This window comes from Eublepharis macularius, chromosome 6 (assembly GCF_028583425.1).
Source record: "Eublepharis macularius isolate TG4126 chromosome 6, MPM_Emac_v1.0, whole genome shotgun sequence".
Classification (NCBI taxonomy): domain Eukaryota; kingdom Metazoa; phylum Chordata; class Lepidosauria; order Squamata; family Eublepharidae; genus Eublepharis; species Eublepharis macularius.
In genome coordinates, this window is record NC_072795.1 from 142,296,982 (window position 1) to 142,314,966 (window position 17,985).

Genomic DNA, 17,985 nt, shown 5'->3' on the forward strand with positions numbered 1-17,985 from the left:
GAATATTTATTGTACTTTTAATTCATATATTTATTGTATATGTATATTTATTTTTACAGTGTTTGTCAATAAGCATGAGTAATTAGTAATGAGTAATTAAAAATTGTGAATGACACCTCAGGCAGGAATATTACTTCAGAGTGTGCCAGTGGCTGACGTGGTAATTAATTTGAAAGTTGTTGTTATCAACTAGCAGTTGTTCAATGTGAGGATGTGAGTCTTTTGGTTTCTGGACCCAACAAACAGGGCAGAGAGGCCGAGGCCCCCGAACACTGGGATCCAGAGGTTGACTGCCCCTGCACATGGAGGTATCACTAGTTTAAATCCCACTGCTGAGGAAGCCTTCAAGGCACATTATTGTTTATCAGTTGGGACAATTCTGCGTGAAGCTGGAAAAAGTCTGAAGGAAGCATCGTTGACAACTAGGAAGCCAAAGAAACAGCATATTACCTGTTTTCAGATGTGTCAGCAACATTTTTCTTGCCACTGCAAAAGGAGGGGAATACAGTATGAATAAAATGTGATTTTTCCCCCCATGGTGAGGAAACCTCTGGTGCGAGCAGTAACAGGCAGTGATCTTGCTGTGGTCCAGATAAAGATAAAGAGGCTCACTGAGAAGGTCTGAGGCAACCAACTGCAACACATTTTTGGTGCATACTTGCACACAAACATAGGCCTACATTCTAGGGTTCTCAGGTACCCCAGGGCCCAGCCTGGGGGATGGGGGTGGGGTTATAGGATGTATGAACGGGACTTACCTTCTGTGTGCACTTTGTGCTCACTCTGGAGGACTTCTTTGTCACACTGGGCATGATGTCATTCCTGGCATGACAAGAAGGCCCCTGCGCGGGGCCAGTTTGATAAAAACGCTAGTATTGGGGGCTGATGTTTATTAGATCGGCCCCATGCGGGGGCCTTAACTTCCTTGTCACGCTGGGAATGATACAATTCCTGGTGCAACAAGGAAGTGCTCCAGAGCATGTAGGAGATCCCAGGCCCATTCCCCACACCTCCCCCCTGTCCACCAGCCAGGTAAGTGGTGGAGGAGGTGAAGGCTGGGAGCAGGGGGTGAAGGCTGGGAGCAGGGGAATGGGATCCCTACCAATTCCTCACCAAGGAAGCCATGCTGAAGTGCTGTTGTTGGAACTCCAGACTTCTTATTTGACTCTACAGACCAGGCATTTGGGGCAAGGGAATGGGGGGGAGAGTCTCTTCAGGCTATTTTGTTCATCAAATGTGGCTCACCCCAGACTGCTTTAAACCTGTAAAGTCAGATACTTTAAAAGTGCTTTTTCCCTCTATTAGGGCTTAAGGGTGCCTGGGTGGGTAAATTTCAGGTTCAATAAAGGCCATTTTTGATAAGGTAGAAAATATACTTGCGGAACCCCATGCTCTTCCAATGTACTGACTGGAAAGAATTGCTAAAGTGGCACACAGTAACCAGGGAGATGGAGTGTTACATCCCTAAACACAAAAGCCCACTCCATGCGAAGCAATCGCTGACTGAGAGAGGCTTTGTATAGATTCCAGTGGGATTTACGCTCATCTGTGCCTAATTTCTAACGCATAGTCTCTAATATATTGAACATGCATGTAGCGGTTTACATTCTTGACCTCCCCATAGCTGAAAAGACTTTGCTTGGCAAAAGGGCACACAAAGAATAAATCTAATGTGCAGAGCTTTTTTTCTGGGAAAAGAGGTGATGGAACTCAGTGGGTTGCCCTCAGAGAAAATGGTCACATGGCTGGTGGCCCCATCCCCTGATCTCCAGACAGAGGGGAGTTGAGATTTCCCTCCGCGCCGCCACGACGTGGAGGGCAATCTCAACTCCCCTCTGTCTGGAGATCAGGGGGCGGGGCCACCAGCCATGTGACCATTTTCAAGAGGTTCCGGAACTCCGTTCCACTGCGTTCCAGCTGGAAAAAAACCCTGCTGATGTGTGAGGTTAAATGTGAGCAATCTGATGAAAGAGGCCTTATTGATAACTTAATTTGATCCTCTTCCTGCTTTAAAGCATTTCCTGTTTGGGGTATGATCCAGTCAGAAGTTGGCAGGGGATGAGTTTTTCCCATCACTACAACAATGTGATGGAAGAAAGCACACCTATGAAACTTTTGTCTCCTCTAAAACCCAACAGCTACTGGAAGAGCAATGCTCCAGTCTTCATTCTGAACCCTGTGAAGAGAGTTCACAAACTAATTGTCCTTCCTAATTGTACATTCCATGTATTCTGCAGAACCATAGGCATTAAAACTCCATCACTATGTGTGACTGCACTCATCTCTTTCTTATAATGCCACTGAAAAAGGCAATTGTCTACCTAAGGTTCAAAGTGCACATTATCAGCCATCCCTAGACTTCAAATTTGGAACGGGAAATCCTGACCAGCACTGCTTATCCCTTGCTGAACAGCTATAATGAACGGAATTATCAATCCACTGCAAAGGAAGGCTGTCAGCCCCCCAGTGGGGCCGTGGGACCCCCTGCTCTCAGCCTCTGCCCCCCGCCACCACTCACCTGGCCAGTGGGGGGAGAAAGGCCTCAGGGAGGCAAAAAACCTCCCAAACCAGCACACACTGGGTACACTTCTCACAGACGTGATGATGTCACTTCCTCAAATGACATCATCATGCCTGGTGATGCCCACCAGCGGGCATGATGATATCACTTCTGGAAGTACATCATCACGCCTGTTGGGAGCACATATGCAAAGTGAAGACACCAAAAAAGTCAGTGCCAGGTCCCCCTCCTCCCACTGGGAGGGCAAGGGGGCCTGGCAAACCTACCGCTAAGTCATATGATAGAACAGTCAGAATGCAACACTGCTAGGTGGGATTGTGTGTGTGAGTGCATGCTGAAGGGGTAGTCTGTGAATGAAAAGAAGTATTAAAGAAGATATGCTGAGAACCAACAGGGCATGCAATGCCATGAAAATAAACTATCACACCCATTCAGCTTGAAAAATCTGAAGCACGGTTTATTTCCAAAGTAGCCAAATTTACAGCAGGATAAAGCAAATGATCCAGACAAAAGACAAGACCAAAGATTAGGCTTCTAGCAGCATTAGGCCTCTAAAGTTATGAAAAGAAAAAACCTCTGATAGTTATGGTAACTAAGGGCGGATTTGATTCATACCCCTGGTTTCTCTTATTCAAAAGTATTTTTTGTTATCACCACATGGCAAGGTCCATATAGAACTAAGCTGAATGGTGATCAGTTCCCATTTTATTATTATTTAAACTCCCTTGCCAACCGACAACAGGGCCGTTTCCAGACGGCTTCTCTACCCCCGGAACGTCGCGCCACGTTGCGGGGAAAATGCGAAATATCGCGTTTTCTTGCGCGAGTTTTGTGCGACGTCGCACAAAACTCGCGCAAGAAAATGCGATATTTCGCGTTTCCCCCGCAATGTGGCGCAATGTTCCGGGGGCAGGTAAGCCGTCTGGAACTGCCCAGGTTCTCAAGGTGGCTTGCCTTCCACAGCATGTGGGTGGCTCTGATATTGAGTGTTGCTAACCTTGTGTTGGTTGGGATGACCAAGATATGTTGTTCTATCCAGTTCCACGGGCCCCTCGTTAAGGAGTTAGTCCATCAGTCTGGGTGGACACAGAAAGTCATTCCATAATTTACCACAGTGTGCATGTAACCACTCGGTAAACTGTGTGATTTTGTATCCACATAGTTTCCCCAGGATGACGGGTAAATGCTGACTACCATTTATCAAGGGGTAACTTACACAGTATGTATGTAACTACTCTGCATAGTGGTCACTGGCCTCATCCTACCATGAGATAAAGAGAAGTTTAGTACCCTTCTGTTCTTAAACAAAAACTCAGGGGAGAAGATGACTGGTCCAAATCTCTTCCCCACTTGGCTGGCTGGCTCAGACAAATCGGTTGTGTCAGGCTGTGTCAAGTGACCACTTTGTAAATAATCATCTGATTTCCCGGTGGGGAGAAGCGGCTGTGATAATCCAACAGAAATCTTTCACAGTCTCAAGGAAGCTACCAAATGATGACGGCAGGGGAGTTGCATAAGTTATAAAGAGAAAGTATGATATGAAATAATGAAAACAAATGCAGTTCCTCACAGCACACGAGAAGAAAAAAAAGGTGTGATTCAGAATGGTGAAAAAAGGGGTGAGCAAGTGTGGAGGTCAACAAGCAAGTCTCCATTCTAAACAGGTTTTCTGACAAGAACGTGCTGCTGACCATCGGCTATGTTAGACAGTTAAGTCTGAACACCTCATCTGATGGAACAAAAACGGCTCACTGACTGAAGCCAACTCTCAAACCAGAAATGTTAGAATTTCTGGCACAGATACCTAGGGAGAGAAACATACTTCTCACATGAGAGGCAGAACTTCAAGTGATGACTTGCTTGAGTGAATGAGCCATTACAGACAATTTACCACAGACTATCACCTCACATCACTTTAAAGACAACATTTTACAATGGAGTCAGGTACCATGAGATGAGTAAACAAATGACATACTTATACGCTGAATGATCCACTAGAGAGACAGAGGCAGATCTACACTACAGTGATGTAATATGATACCACTTTAACTGTTACAGCTTCCCTCAGAAAATGCTTGGAATTGAACCTGTACTTGGGCTGAGAGTTCTGTCAGAATTCTTAGCCCTCATCACAGAGCTCTTGCTTCCTAAGGACAGGGAATGACTCTTTAATAGACATGGGCACGAATCGAAACACGAATAAAATTTCGTGACGAATCGGGCCAATCTGTATATCGCAAAAACACATTTTGTGGGGCCGCGTTTTTCATGAAATCCATGATTTTTGGGGCCAATTTGTTTGATTCGTGAATGCTTCGTGATGCCAGACAGGCTGGTGCTGATCCATTGATGCAACATAGGCCCAGAATGTCGGCCGACCTTTAGTTGTTGTGGAAATCCCAATTTTAGCCCACATAACCTTAATAGGCAGCTCTCCCTGCCAACCTGAGATCTCCCATTCTGTTCTATGAGAGCAATGAGTGGGGGGGAGATGGGGGAGATGGGGGGGAGATGGGTCTTCTGTAGCCATGGGAACACCAATCTCATTCCTCCAAACCCTGTTAGGCAGGTCTATCTGCCAACCAGAGAGCTCCTGTTCTGCCCCATGTGAGCATTTCTTATATAAGGCACAGCTCTGTGCCTCCTGCTTTCAGTTCCAGTAGACATATGGAGAGGGAGGAGCTGTTACTGGGATTTGGAGTCTGAGAGAGTGAATTTGGGAGCTTTTGGCTGGATTTGCTGCTGCTTCAAAAGAGACTGAAAATACTCTTATTTTCTGCTCTTGTCCTTGCTGGGAAGGTTGGTGGGTGAAGGTGCATTTGAAGTTTCCCTGCGAGTTTGGCATCTCTGCGTATGAAGGGGGCTGTTGTAGGGTCCTGGGATCTGACGAATCATGAACCTAACGAATCGTTTCGTGAAATGGGACAATTTCGTGAAAGTTCATGGTTTGTGGTTCGTGGGATGTGACAAACCACGAAACTCAGGGTTCGTTTTTTCCCCCTTTCATGCCTATCTTTACTCTTTAAGTCCATCATTGATATATGCATAGACATTAAAAATGTTCATGCCCAGGCAAAAAGCATCCGCATACACTTCGGGACTATAGCTTTATTCAATGTTAAGATAAAATCTCTGTGAGCATTTAGACTGGCATCATAGTCACCTTTCTGCCCCAACTGCCCTGATATAGAGTGGCCCGCCCGAGGAGGTCAGGAAAGCTCCCACTCTCCTGGCTTTCCGCAAACTATGCAAAACTGAATTATTCAGGAGGGCTTCCTCCCAGATTTCAGAGAGATGCCTTGGGAAGGGGCAGGGATTGCTACTGGGTACCATCTGCTGATGGAGATGTGCTCTTACTGGATAGTTTCCATATTGCTAATAGATGTCATGTTAATTAGTTACATTTTGTTCCAAAAATGTTTCATCTCTGTGTTTCGGTTTTATGCTTGTTTTGAAATTTTCTGCTACCACACCCTATTGCATCTGTTCACTGAATATTCTAACTTTTGTTCATTATGGTATTTTGCTCAGGAAATGTCCTAGCTGTTGATTATATTGTATTCATTTGCAGTATGTAATACACTTTGGGACTCACTGAGAATGGGAGATAAATAAATAAATAGATAAATAAATAAGGCCTGGCTTACAGTGACAACAGAATTAAGCATGGAGGAAGTAGTGGAATGGACCGTACCACTTCACAAGTGGGGATAGAATTGCAACTCTGGCTTGGGGAAATTGTGGATATTTAGGGACATTACCTGAGGAGAGACATCCATTTCTCCAAGACTCAATGGTATACCATAAAGTCTGCCCTCTGAAGTTCTCATTTTCTCCAGAGGAACTAATCTCTGTAGTCTGGAGAGATTCCAGGAGAACTTACTCCCCCCATCTGGAGGGTGGCAACCCTATGCAGGGACCCCGTGTGTGAATGCTCCCCCAAATAAAAAAAAAACCTGCCTGCAAACAAATTACTGTCTCACTGAGGAGAAATCTGCCCCAGCTGCCCCGCTTTTTGCCTGATACATAGGATTTTATTTGCCAGGTGTTGTTTCTCGGGCGAACATTGAAAAATAGTATTCTTCCCACGTGTAGTCCATTCTTCAACCTCAGCATTCTTCCATCTTATTCTGTGACATCTGTAGACCAGGCCTAATTTTTGTTCAGAATACTTAAGGACACTGGAATCAATTTTCCCAGTCAGGGAACAGCCAGAGCCGGAGGCCCAGAGCTCTCCCAGAAAATTTGCACCCATCAGCAATTTTAGGCAGGTGGGAGTGTGGATGACTAACAGTGCCATCCTCTGCAGAGTTAATCCAGTATAAACCCATGGAACATCTTAGACTGGAATAACTCTGCATAGGATGGCACCGCTAATTTAATCCTCCACTCCCCTCCCTGGCAGCTGTTTGGACCAGTTGCTAATTTTCTTATTGGGGCTACACATGTGTAGCATCCATTTGCAGGTGGTGCTTCTTCTTCCAGTAGGGGTTAAACATGCAAAATCCTTTTTCTGTACACACGTGGTCCCCAAACTGGACCAGAGTGAACAGGATTAAGTGCGTAGAACTCTGTGTGTATTATGCCCATATATCTGGACACACCTTCATAAAACTTTCATACACCCAATTGCAAAACACTTGCCCCACCTGCGATATTAATAAGAAGGCAGGCCCTCCCATTTCTAGAAAGAGATCATTTTGATTTTATGAAGCAAAAATACTTAAGGTAAAAAGGCACGTAAGTACATCTGTTTTTAGAATCTTTATTTCAAGTAAACCACACTGCTATATACAGAGAAAAGTGGGTTTCACACCAATAGCAATACAGGAGAGGCAAAGCTTTGTCTAAAATTATGCCATGCTTTTAAATATGCAGTGCACAAATGCTCATATATTCTCATTTCTTCTCATTCAACTTTACTAGGTACCATTGTGTGCCTTTTGCTTCTCTAGCTCCTGAACTACCACCATCAACTCTTCATAGCAAGAGTCAGGTTTCAAAGGCAAAATTTTAGCTGTGACTAGAGATGCCACGTACCAGAAAAATAAATAAGTAAACCCAGGGCATCCGCATGCCTTCTCTAAAATGACATCATTGAACTATGCCAACGAAGACGTCTGCCTGTATGGCAAACCAAGTCCTAGGGCACAAAACATTTTTCCTTTCCACTTCCAATAGTATTTAATCTGTAACAACAGCCTGCAGAAATTTTTTATATATGCTGCTCAGGGAATCCTACCAGTCTCTCCATTTCATAGTCTTGCTAGATAAAAGCGAGAAGCCAGTCAGTATTTTAAAGCTACTGAAGATACGTCTACAGCCAAAAAAATCATATCCATTTTACAATTAGGAAGACTTACAGAATGGTGGAGGGAAACCAGGATAACAACAGAAAACAAAGACAAGCACTTGGACGGGTGGGGGGGGAACCCAGAGGCACGCCTTCAGCATGTCAAACTATGGGATGCTCCTAGGTGCTAACTCAGGACAGCCGCTTATCCTTTAGAGTACATCTGTCTTGCACATTTGTTTACTATGCATAGGACTTTTAGCTTTTGACATTAAGGATTTGCGCCGAGAGGCCGTGATGCCAGTTGCGCAATTTGGCAAAACGTGGGCTGTTACGTTCCGTTTCAAACCTTTCCCTGTGGCATGGAGAAAGAAACAGAGGAAAAAAGAAAGAGAGAAAAGGAGGAAGAAAGAAAGGGGTTAGGGACAGTGGCCACCACTCCCTTGTCTTAGAAGTAGGGCAATGGCAATTTATTTGGATTGACGTTGCCTCAACAATCGATACCGAAAAAAGGGAAAAAACAGCTTTTTGGAGAAAAATCAGGGTTCAGTTTAAGTCTGGTTTAATTCAACCCAAATGTCTGTCCTTTGGTCTCAGTTTGATTTTTGTTGACAGGGCTGCTTTTGCTAGGTACTCTTAGTATAGCCGCATGGTCTCCCTGCCAGCAAACTCCCAGCGGATCAGGCAGCAAACATGTCATCGTGCAACGAGAACAAAAGCAAAACTTTTCAGCATTCCAGTCTCTAAATCAGCTTATCTCCATTTGTTGTACATCTAACACATGTCTGACTAGCTTTTAAATATAGATTTTCGACCACTGTTAATGGGAAGGCAGTGAACAAAACTCAGTGGCTAGAACTGGTACAGTTTCTTGGTAATCTCAGGGGCACGGGGCTGGCCCAAGATGTTTGGTGCCTGAGCAGGGCTTTTTTTCTGGGAAAAGAGGTGGTGGAACTCAGTGGGTTGCCCTCGGAGAAAATGGTCACATGGCTGGTGGCCCCGCCCCCTGATCTCCAGAAAAAGGGGAGTTGAGATGAGGGCAATCGAAACTCCCCTCTGTCTGGAGATCAGGGGGCGGGGCCACCAGCCATGTGACCGTTTTGAAGAGGTGCCGGAACTCCGTTCCACCACATTCCAGCTGAACAAAAGCCCTGTGCCTGAGGCAGAAAATGCAAACGGCATCTCTCCACTGACAATCCAACCTTCTGCAGACCTAGAGTGATTCCAGTCTAAACGCAATGATTCCAGCGGATTTCGACTGGAGCTGCTCTGCAGAGGGGCGCATTGTCAACAGGTTATTAACCTGCGCACTGATGATAACAGGCTTTAAAGGGTCTGTCTCTGCTTAGGACTGCACCACACACCTGCCCCTCTCTGGAGGCTCTTTCGTTCTGCCTCGTAGCAGGTCAGCCTTGCAGAGGCAAAATTCTGCCAGACGCTGATTCCTTCCCGTTCTGGGACTCTTTTCCTCACTGATGACGGATGCACAAAAATTGCCCAGCATCTTACAGTTCTGTGGCTTGGTCTTTTCGGGACTGACTTTGGCAACTCAGTTTAGAGTTTGCAAGTGAAGAGGGGGTGGGTGGATAAGGAAGAGAAGAAAAGAAAGATTTATATAAAAGAAATCACTCCTGTAAACTGTTTTCATTTGGGGGGGGGGTTCTCTCCCTCATAGCAACCTCTTTTTTCTAAGCTTGCATCTCTGAAATTCAAAATATAACCTGAGTAGATTCTTGTGTTAATGCAGCGTTAGAAGGAAACAAGCTAAACAAATGGAAGAGAGATCCTGTTCATAAATTATGTTTTCCCCAAGCAGGGTTCAGTCATGCAGCGTAGAATATAATGCTTCCTAAATTAATGGACCTGCTATCATTTTCACCATAAAAAGGTTTGCAAATAAAGTGTGAAGGTAGGTTTCCTGTCCCCTGAAATGTCTGTCCAAAATACAGTCAACCCTAAATGTTTCATACTAAATTAAAAATACTGCACTGAAGAGGTCTCACCAGGTATTCTGTTAATGCCATTAAAGGAGAAGAGGTGTTTTCCCTTTAATGTCACCCATTTGCCAATATTATGGTGTTGCCCAGAATAATTACAATGTCTTCATGACGCCCAATTAAGAGAAGGGCAGGGAGAATGTTCAACCGGAAGGCTCAACAGGAATTGTGAGGAAATGAAGGGATGTGGCACCCACTGAGTTGGATCCAATAGGCATTGATGGTCACAGATCTTTCCTGCACTCCCTTCATCCCAGCAGTCGCTTCCAACCAGGGCTTTTTTTCAGCAGCAACGCAGGGGAACGGAGTTCCGGAACCTCTTGAAAATGGTCACATGGCTGGTGGCCCCGCCCCCTGATCTCCAGACAGAGGGGAATTGAGATTGCCCTCCGCGCCGCTGAGCGGCATGGAGGGCAATCTCAACTCCCCTCTGTCTGGAGATCAGGGGGCGGGGCCACCAGCCATGTGACCATTTTCCCCGAGGGCAACCCACTGGGTTCCACCACCTCTTTTCCCAGAAAAAAAGCCCTGCTTCCAACCAAAGGAAAATTATTTTCTGGGATTGTGATACTCACATAGACTGACAGCTATGCAGATTGGCAGGGCTGCAGTGGGGTGGAGGGAGGCAAAATTGCCCTTCCTAAGCTGTGCTGACGCAGGAGGAAGAAGAGGACAATTTCACACCCTTCTCCGGGTTGCCATGTGCCCAGTGGAGGCGGGGGAACTCCCACCCACCCCCATTGCCTGCCCTTGTTCATGCGAGCAGTGGAGGGGGTTATGCAGGGAATGGAATGATGTTAGGTGATGTCATGACATCATTTACAGCCACGTAACTGGAAATGACATCACAGCATTGCAGGACACTCTAGGATTCACGCAAAACTCTGGTAATGTCATGACACTGCTTCCCATCTTTTAAAGCCAACGATGGACCGATGATCCTTGACCTGTCACTCCACTGTCTGCTACCTCTTTTCCTTTTGGTTCCACATCATTGCCCCCACCTGCCCTGCCAACAGTCTCCATCGACTTTCTCCTGGGTCTTTGTTCTGGGCAAATGCCACTGCACCTTACTTGGGCAAGGACAAGATGTATAGAACATTAACTGAGAACTTCTTTAAAAGTAGTCAATGGCTCATGGTGGAAAGTGCTATCAAGTCATAGCTGACTGATGGCAATCCCTGCTGGGATATTCAAGGCAAGAGACCAAGAGAAGTGATTTGCCATTGCCTGCCTTTGGATAGTGACCCTGGTCTCCCTTCGCGGTCTCCCATCCAATTACTAATCAAGGCCGACCCTGTTTAGCTTCCAAGATCTGACAAGACTGGGCTTGCCTGGGCTATCCAGGTCAGGGCATCATTTTAAGAGGAGAATGTCCTCCTTTAAACAAATGTCTCAAAAGCAAAGTACAGAATGAACGTTCAGCAAGCACGTCTCATTCCAAGCCACCATTTCTAAAGATAAACACACATGGCACACCCTGGTTCCGTCCATAGTTACCCTGCAGCAGGGCATCTGGGCTTGCTAACTACAACCGGCTGTTGAGGAGGCCATTGCTGAGCCTGCAGACTTCTGCCACAAAGTCCAACCCTGAAGGCAGCGGTAGAGCCAGGGCTTTTTTTCTGGGAAAAGAGGTGGTGGAACTCAGTGGTGGAACTCAAGACTGCACAATGACGTCACTTTGGGTCAGCTGGAACAAGGGGGGATTTTTTAAACGTTTAAATTGCCCTCGGTGAAAATGGCCACATGGCCGGTGGCCCTGCCCCCTGATCTCCAGACAGGGAAGTTTAGATCGCCCTCTGCGCCACTGCAATCTAAACTCCCCTCTGTCTGGAGATCAGGGGGCGGGGCCACTGGCCATGTGACCATTTTTAAGAGGTGCTGGAACTCCGTTCCACCGCGTTCCAGCTGAAAAAAAGCCCTGGACAGAGCTAACATTCAGCTACCAGAAAGCACATTCAAGTGGTCTTACAAATTAAAGTTTCTGATTTAATATATGAACAGGGCCTTGGTTTCTGTCCAAGCAGAAAGAAGCACAAACAACAGCATAAACAGTGGAAATCAGTTTTTTAAAAGAAAATTGGCTAGTGATAAAAAAGCTCATGCATATTCAGGGGGAGGGGGGAGGAGGGCTCTGAAATTTGTAGTTTCCCATGCAGAATTATGACAAAATGAAGGGTTTAGTTATGTAACAAAGTATTAAAGGAATAGGGAAAAAATCAGCTGAGTTTGGGAAGTTGGAACTGAAAAAGGATTGCTTATTATCTGGCTCGCCTGTTATTGGTCAAGCTTCACGCTAGACTGGTAGAAGTTTGAAAATTCTAAGAGTCTTTAAGGGTTAGTTAAAGTCCATTAGTGGCTGAAGGGAAGACTGAGGAACAACACTGCTAAAAACTTCACTTCTGGAAAGTCGGCAGTCAAGGAAACTGCGTGTGGTTAAAATACATACGTAATTCAACTATACAGTAATGGTTTAGTACAAATTATTCTATTACTTAAGTATTAATAAATCCATTTATTTAAGCAATATCTACATCTAGCATTTTTTTACATTAATTACTATGCTATATGATATATCCTTGTCTAGATATACGTGAGGGTATCTTTGGGGGAAAACAACTGACGTCTCAGTTAGTAATAGTCCTCATGTCACAAGAACTACAGATTCAAGGAAACACGGCAGACGATCTCAAGTTCCCTATTTCAACTTTTGTCATGCACACTGTGTATGTCCTCACCAGTGGCAGGTAATGATGATGAGAAGAGTCCAGGAAACTTACTGCATATGAACCACATAATTTTTTTACCTAACTGATTAGTTGTGGAAGTTGGGGGGGGGATATAGGGGGCACCATTAGAAATGGCTTGACATCAATTTCAAGAAAAAAAATCTAGAAGTGACATTCCACCTTCTCAAAGAAATGCTGTAAACTCAATGGTGAAATCACAGATTTTCTGACAATTCCTAGAGTGGAAGAATGGAAAAAGGAAAGGGGTCCTTATAATCCAGGCAGAGGGTAGGAGGGGTAAACAACTCATTCACAACAATGCATTTCCCAACATGGTCACGATGCGAACTCTGGGATCAGTGCCTACAATAAACTAAAGAGTTCAGTAGCACCTTTAAGACGAACCAACTTTACTGTAGCATAAGCTTTTGAGAACTACAGCTCTCTTTGTCAGATGCTAACTAAGATGCCAACTCTGCCTCCATATTCACTCCATCAACACAATTGCTGGACCTAATAGCACCTGCTATACCATTTCAGGTCCATCTTCCAACGCTATATATGCTATCCAGTGTCAGCAATGCCCTTCAGCTCTCTCTATTGGACAAGCAAGCTAGTCCCTTTGCAAAAGAATGAATGGACATAAAGCCGATATTAAAAATCACAACATTCAAGAACCAGCGGGAGAACATTGCAAACTGTCAGGACATTCCATCTAAAAGTTCTCAAGCAGAGAAACTTCAGAGGAAAATTACAAGATGAGATGGCTGAAATTGGGTTTATTTGCAGGTTTGGAACAATCAATCCCCGAGGGATGAATCAGGACATAGTGTTTTTCTTATACACCTTGTACCTCTGTCAAGCTAACTAGAACATGTATTATCGCTAGCTTCCAGACAATGCCCCTCCTGCCCTCTGCCTGGACTATAAGGCCTCTTACCCTTTCCCACTCTGACAAAGGGAGCTCTGACTCTCAAAAGTTCATACCAGTTGGTCTTTATGGTGCTACTGGACTCAAATCTTGCTCTTCTAGAGCGGACTGATGTCACTTTTGTTTTCTCTGCAGAAGTGACATCATGCTGACAACGATGGTGTTTTTTAAATATTATTTTTCTCAATGGTGGTGGCAAACAGGAGCTGGCGGGGGGGGGGGGGTCCCCCTGTTCCTGGAGGGGAAATGGCAGCCCTGGTTGTGATCAGTTGTTGAGAATGATGGGAATTAAAGTGTAGTGTATGCATATGTGTGAGGGGGTCCTGTACTCTAAAAAATAAGGAAATAGTGAACTGAGTAGGGCCTTATCTAGCCATTACGATTTTCCAGACCACACAAAGTTTCAACACAGAGGAGCCATTTCACCAAAATACAGTCTTGCAATAGCAAGCCAATCCTCTTCTGCATGGAAATTCTGGTCACTTGTATGTTAAATATTGTGCTAGTTTCAGTCTATGCCAAGGCCAATTTTGAAGATCCTCTTTGAGGAGATGTTACACTGTTTCTTGAAAAATAGGTCAACTGCATATTATTGTAGCAGGAAAAATACTTTTTTAATTTCATTTCATCATGGGTGAGTGGTTTGGGGACTATTTGGCTATTTGAATATAAAAGGAGAGCAAATCTTTGGGAGACTGTTGTCAGAACTGGTCATTTGAATAGTTCCTTGGTCTGTAGTGAAACTGGGAGGAACCAGGATCCCTTTGGCATATAAAATTCAAAGAGTCCATATACTTGGCAGAGCAGTTTGGCACAGTCAGCCAACACAACATTCTGCCTTTTTCCCACTCAATGTTTTGGAATTAGGAATGAATTTACCTCCCTACTTCCGTGAGGAAAGCTGAAAAATAACAGGGCTCATGACGACCAGTTATAAAGGTAAAGGCAGTCCCCTGTGCAAGCACCGAGTCATTACTGACCCATGGGGGGACGTCACATCACGACGCTTTCTCGGCAGACTTTTTGTTACGGGGTGGTTTGCCATTGCCTTCCTCAGTCATCTACACTTTACCCCCAGGAAACTGGGTACTCATTTTACCGACCTCAGAAGGATGAAAGGCTGAGTCAACCTTGAGCCGGTTATTTGAACCCGGCTTCCGCCAGGATCAAACTCAGGCCGTGAGCAGAGCTTGGGCTGCAGTACTGCAGCTTACCACTCTGCACCACGGGGCTCTTATTACTGACCAGTTATAAATGCCCATTATAGAGGGTTGGATCCTGTGAAAAAGATCCCCCAGATCCCCACCCCCATAAGCCAGCCGTCCGACTCCCTGCTTATGCTGCTGGTGGGGGCTCTCTCGGGGTTTCCCAGGAAAAGCATTTGAGGGGCACTCCAGGCTGCAGCAGGAGGGAGGAGGGAGGGAAGCTACACTTCCATGCATGGAATTTAGATGAGGTCCAACACACTGAATACAGAAAAAAATGAACAGCCATGATCACTCGGTTCTCCATGAAAAAAGCAGAGGATCCCAGAAGCCTCTGAGTGCAGGGGCTGAATGTGTGCCCCCTCCCCCCCCCCCCCGAGGCTGCCCTGGTCCCCTCCTGCATAAAGGCATGAGGCTCATCGGTAGCTGAACATCTCGCTAGCCATAATTTTAGAAACATGAAACAATGATGACAACATATAGTACATGACACATAAATTGTTTTTATGTAGTTTAAATTACACTCAACAAAAATATGTCATTTGATGTAAATCTGGGTGTCTGCTAATACCTACACATTTTCTGTCTGGAAAAAAAAATCCACCCTCCTTGCTGCAATTTATCATCAACTTCAGGCTCCCACATTCATCCGTAGTAACAGAACAAACTTCAAATCCAATAGTACCTTAAAGACCAGCAACACATTTGGGGAGAAAAGCATCTGTGAGTCAAAGCTCACTTCATCAGATGCTGGCAAAGTAAGCAAAGCTTATACCCTAGAAAGTGTCCTTGGTCTTTAAGCTGTGAGTGGACTAAATTTTGTTCTAGGACTTTTAAAAGCAGAATTTGTTGAACAGTGTCAGCTCTTCGAAAGCTATATTTTTCCTTCAAATGCAGGCGCAGGAACAACAACAAAGGGTTATCCATGAAAATTTCCCTAAGCCTAAAAAGTTATGCAGCATATTAAGCCTCCAATTGCAGGTGCAGAAGTCGCTAGCTTGGTCAAACAGGACCCCCCCCAATAAAGTCTGTCCATTGCTTACTTGATAAGAATTCCCCCAACACTTGCCCATCCTTGGCAGCACCTGGCTTCTTCTCGCCTCAGCAGAAAGGAACAAAAAAGTCACTGGGTTGACTCTTCACTGCTAGAACAATCTAGAAGGTGAGCAAGCAAAGGAATGCTCGAGTGGCTGGTGGGCGGCCACAACAGCTTCTATAACTCAGAGATTTCTCATCATATAGGGGCTCCATTTAAGATTCCTCTGTGCACCAGCTCTCAGAACTGGGCTAGATACGACAAAATATAATCAGAATATAATTCAGCAAAAACTTCAGAGATGTGTATTATCTACAGCTTCACATTCCATATATGCCTAGTGTACCTATAGCAAACTCTCTGCATGTGTGACGGTCATATATTGCAATGCCCATGTCGGCTGCACATAAATTCCTAAGGGCCAAACTAGACATGATGGCTTCCTCATGGCTGCCATAAGGACATCACCATTTTAAATTTTAAAATGCCGCAAGCAGGCTGAGGTGCTCTTGTTTTTAACACACACACACACACACACACACACACACACACACACACACACACACACACACACACGGTGCCTTATCAAGTGTTGAAACAGTGGGGCAACCCCCTTCCTGCAGCTGTTTTGGCACTTGAAAAAGGAGGGACGTGAGCACCAGTGCTGCTCTTAGGATGTTCAAATGACTTTAAAATGGCGGTGGTATCCTTATGGCAGCCACGTGGTTGCCGTCACATCTAGTTTGGCTGTGAGTCCTCTATCTCTGTTCTTCTGTAACAAAAGAAGAATTTAATATAAAATGGTTTAAGCTCAAATAGATAATTCGAGCCACAGTTGCATCAGTATCTGTCACTTGCAAAGCAAGGTCGATGGCAGCCATATTTCCCTGCAAGTTTACTTTAAAAACTGCTGTTATGAGCTGGGGAGGGGCTGAGAAATGGGCATATACACAGGAGGGTCACGGGATCGAGCATACAGAAAAGCCAGTCTGCAGCAGCACAGCCGGAACTGCGGCGAGACAGAAGTACCAGACAGATCACAAACGAAGGGCCTTGCTCAGAAGACGACATTCAGGGAGGCAGAGGTGTGTAAATGAAACAGCAGACTAAAGTCCAGGTTTCTCTAGCCAGTATTAAAATGAACGAAAAAACATCACGAAGCCTGTAGCCCATTCACACCAGCCAACCACAATAGTCTTAAAACCAGAAGAATATCTGAGCTCCCAGATATCGAAAAGGGACAAAAACTTTACTCTAGTAGCAAAAGCAGTCCTGTGTACTCATACTGCATTGTTATGTGAAGAGAAAAAAATCCAAATAAAACTTTGGTTGGGTTGGATTTCTTTTGCCCAACATAGTTTTCAGCAAAATGAAGTGAGGTATTTCATTCATATCATTGGGAACAACTCCTTTACCGTGATCATGTGCACCTCTCCATTGAAACAAAGGCCAATTGCAGAACCATCCAAATAAATTGCTCATTAAAATTTCAACGCTAAACCATGCTGTCTTATTGCATTTCCATCTAGTTATGAAATGTAGGCCAATCGCATGCACGCTGGTCCCATAAGTTCATTGCCCAAAGCTGTCCCACCACAAACAAATGGGACATCGTTGTGCAAAGATGTCACGGGGCTGAGTACACCCATTAGGAACGAGGCCGCTTTGTCAACGTCTCTGCCTAGAGATTCTTGCTCATTGTTAAGCCACCCGCGCTTTCAATTTAGTGATTCGATTAAATGTATTAGAACAAAAATCTAATTTATTTTGTACTGTTCAGATTAATGTCAGTTTAGAGCACTAAGTATTTGTTATCAGTAAAGTGAAGGCCGTAGTGCTTGCTGCTAGGTGCCTACCTTGATCTCCTCAGGGCATCTTCGTCTGGATCTTGCACTGCAGGTGAGAAATTGACTCCGTTAGAGAGAGAAAGGAAGGAAGACCGGGGGGGGGGGCGTTCACAATCTAACTACAAAGAGGGGAGAAGACTGCTCGGCATGGCATCTCTTGGTTGGGCAGATCATGTGCAGGTACATATTTAATCATTAGTAAAGGGCTCAGTACACTGAATGTAAAATGTAAAAGTACTAGAAATACAATTTTGTGTTTTTCATATTGAAGTTTGGTGGCAGATCTTTTCATGAACAATTTGCTAGCTGAGCAATCCTAACCTGCTCACAGGGTTAGTCAATGGTTCAATTACTTGAATGGTGTTGAATTAAAATACAGAAATATGATTTATTATCTCTTCTGTTCCAAAATTGTTTTAAATTAGC

The 17,985-nt window shown here is 44.8% G+C and overlaps 1 protein-coding gene across 4 annotated transcripts in view; it reads right to left on the reverse strand.

Annotated features, from left to right (window-relative positions):
• The window catches only part of LDB3 (LIM domain binding 3), a 216,300-nt gene that overhangs the window by 42,504 nt on the left and 155,811 nt on the right, over nucleotides 1-17,985 (reverse strand). The window contains exons 8-9 of one of the 4 annotated variants that reach the window (XM_054983568.1): nucleotides 17,569-17,605; nucleotides 7,273-8,169 (exon numbers count right to left, since the gene is read on the reverse strand). The exons of 2 other annotated variants lie outside the window; for them this stretch is intronic. In XM_054983568.1, coding sequence (XP_054839543.1) covers nucleotides 8,073-8,169; nucleotides 17,569-17,605 — 134 coding nt within the window. In that variant the 3' untranslated portion in view covers nucleotides 7,273-8,072. Of the gene's footprint in view, nucleotides 1-7,272; nucleotides 8,170-17,568; nucleotides 17,606-17,985 lie in introns of those variants that run through there. One more of the 4 variants, XM_054983570.1, reaches the window with a different exon arrangement.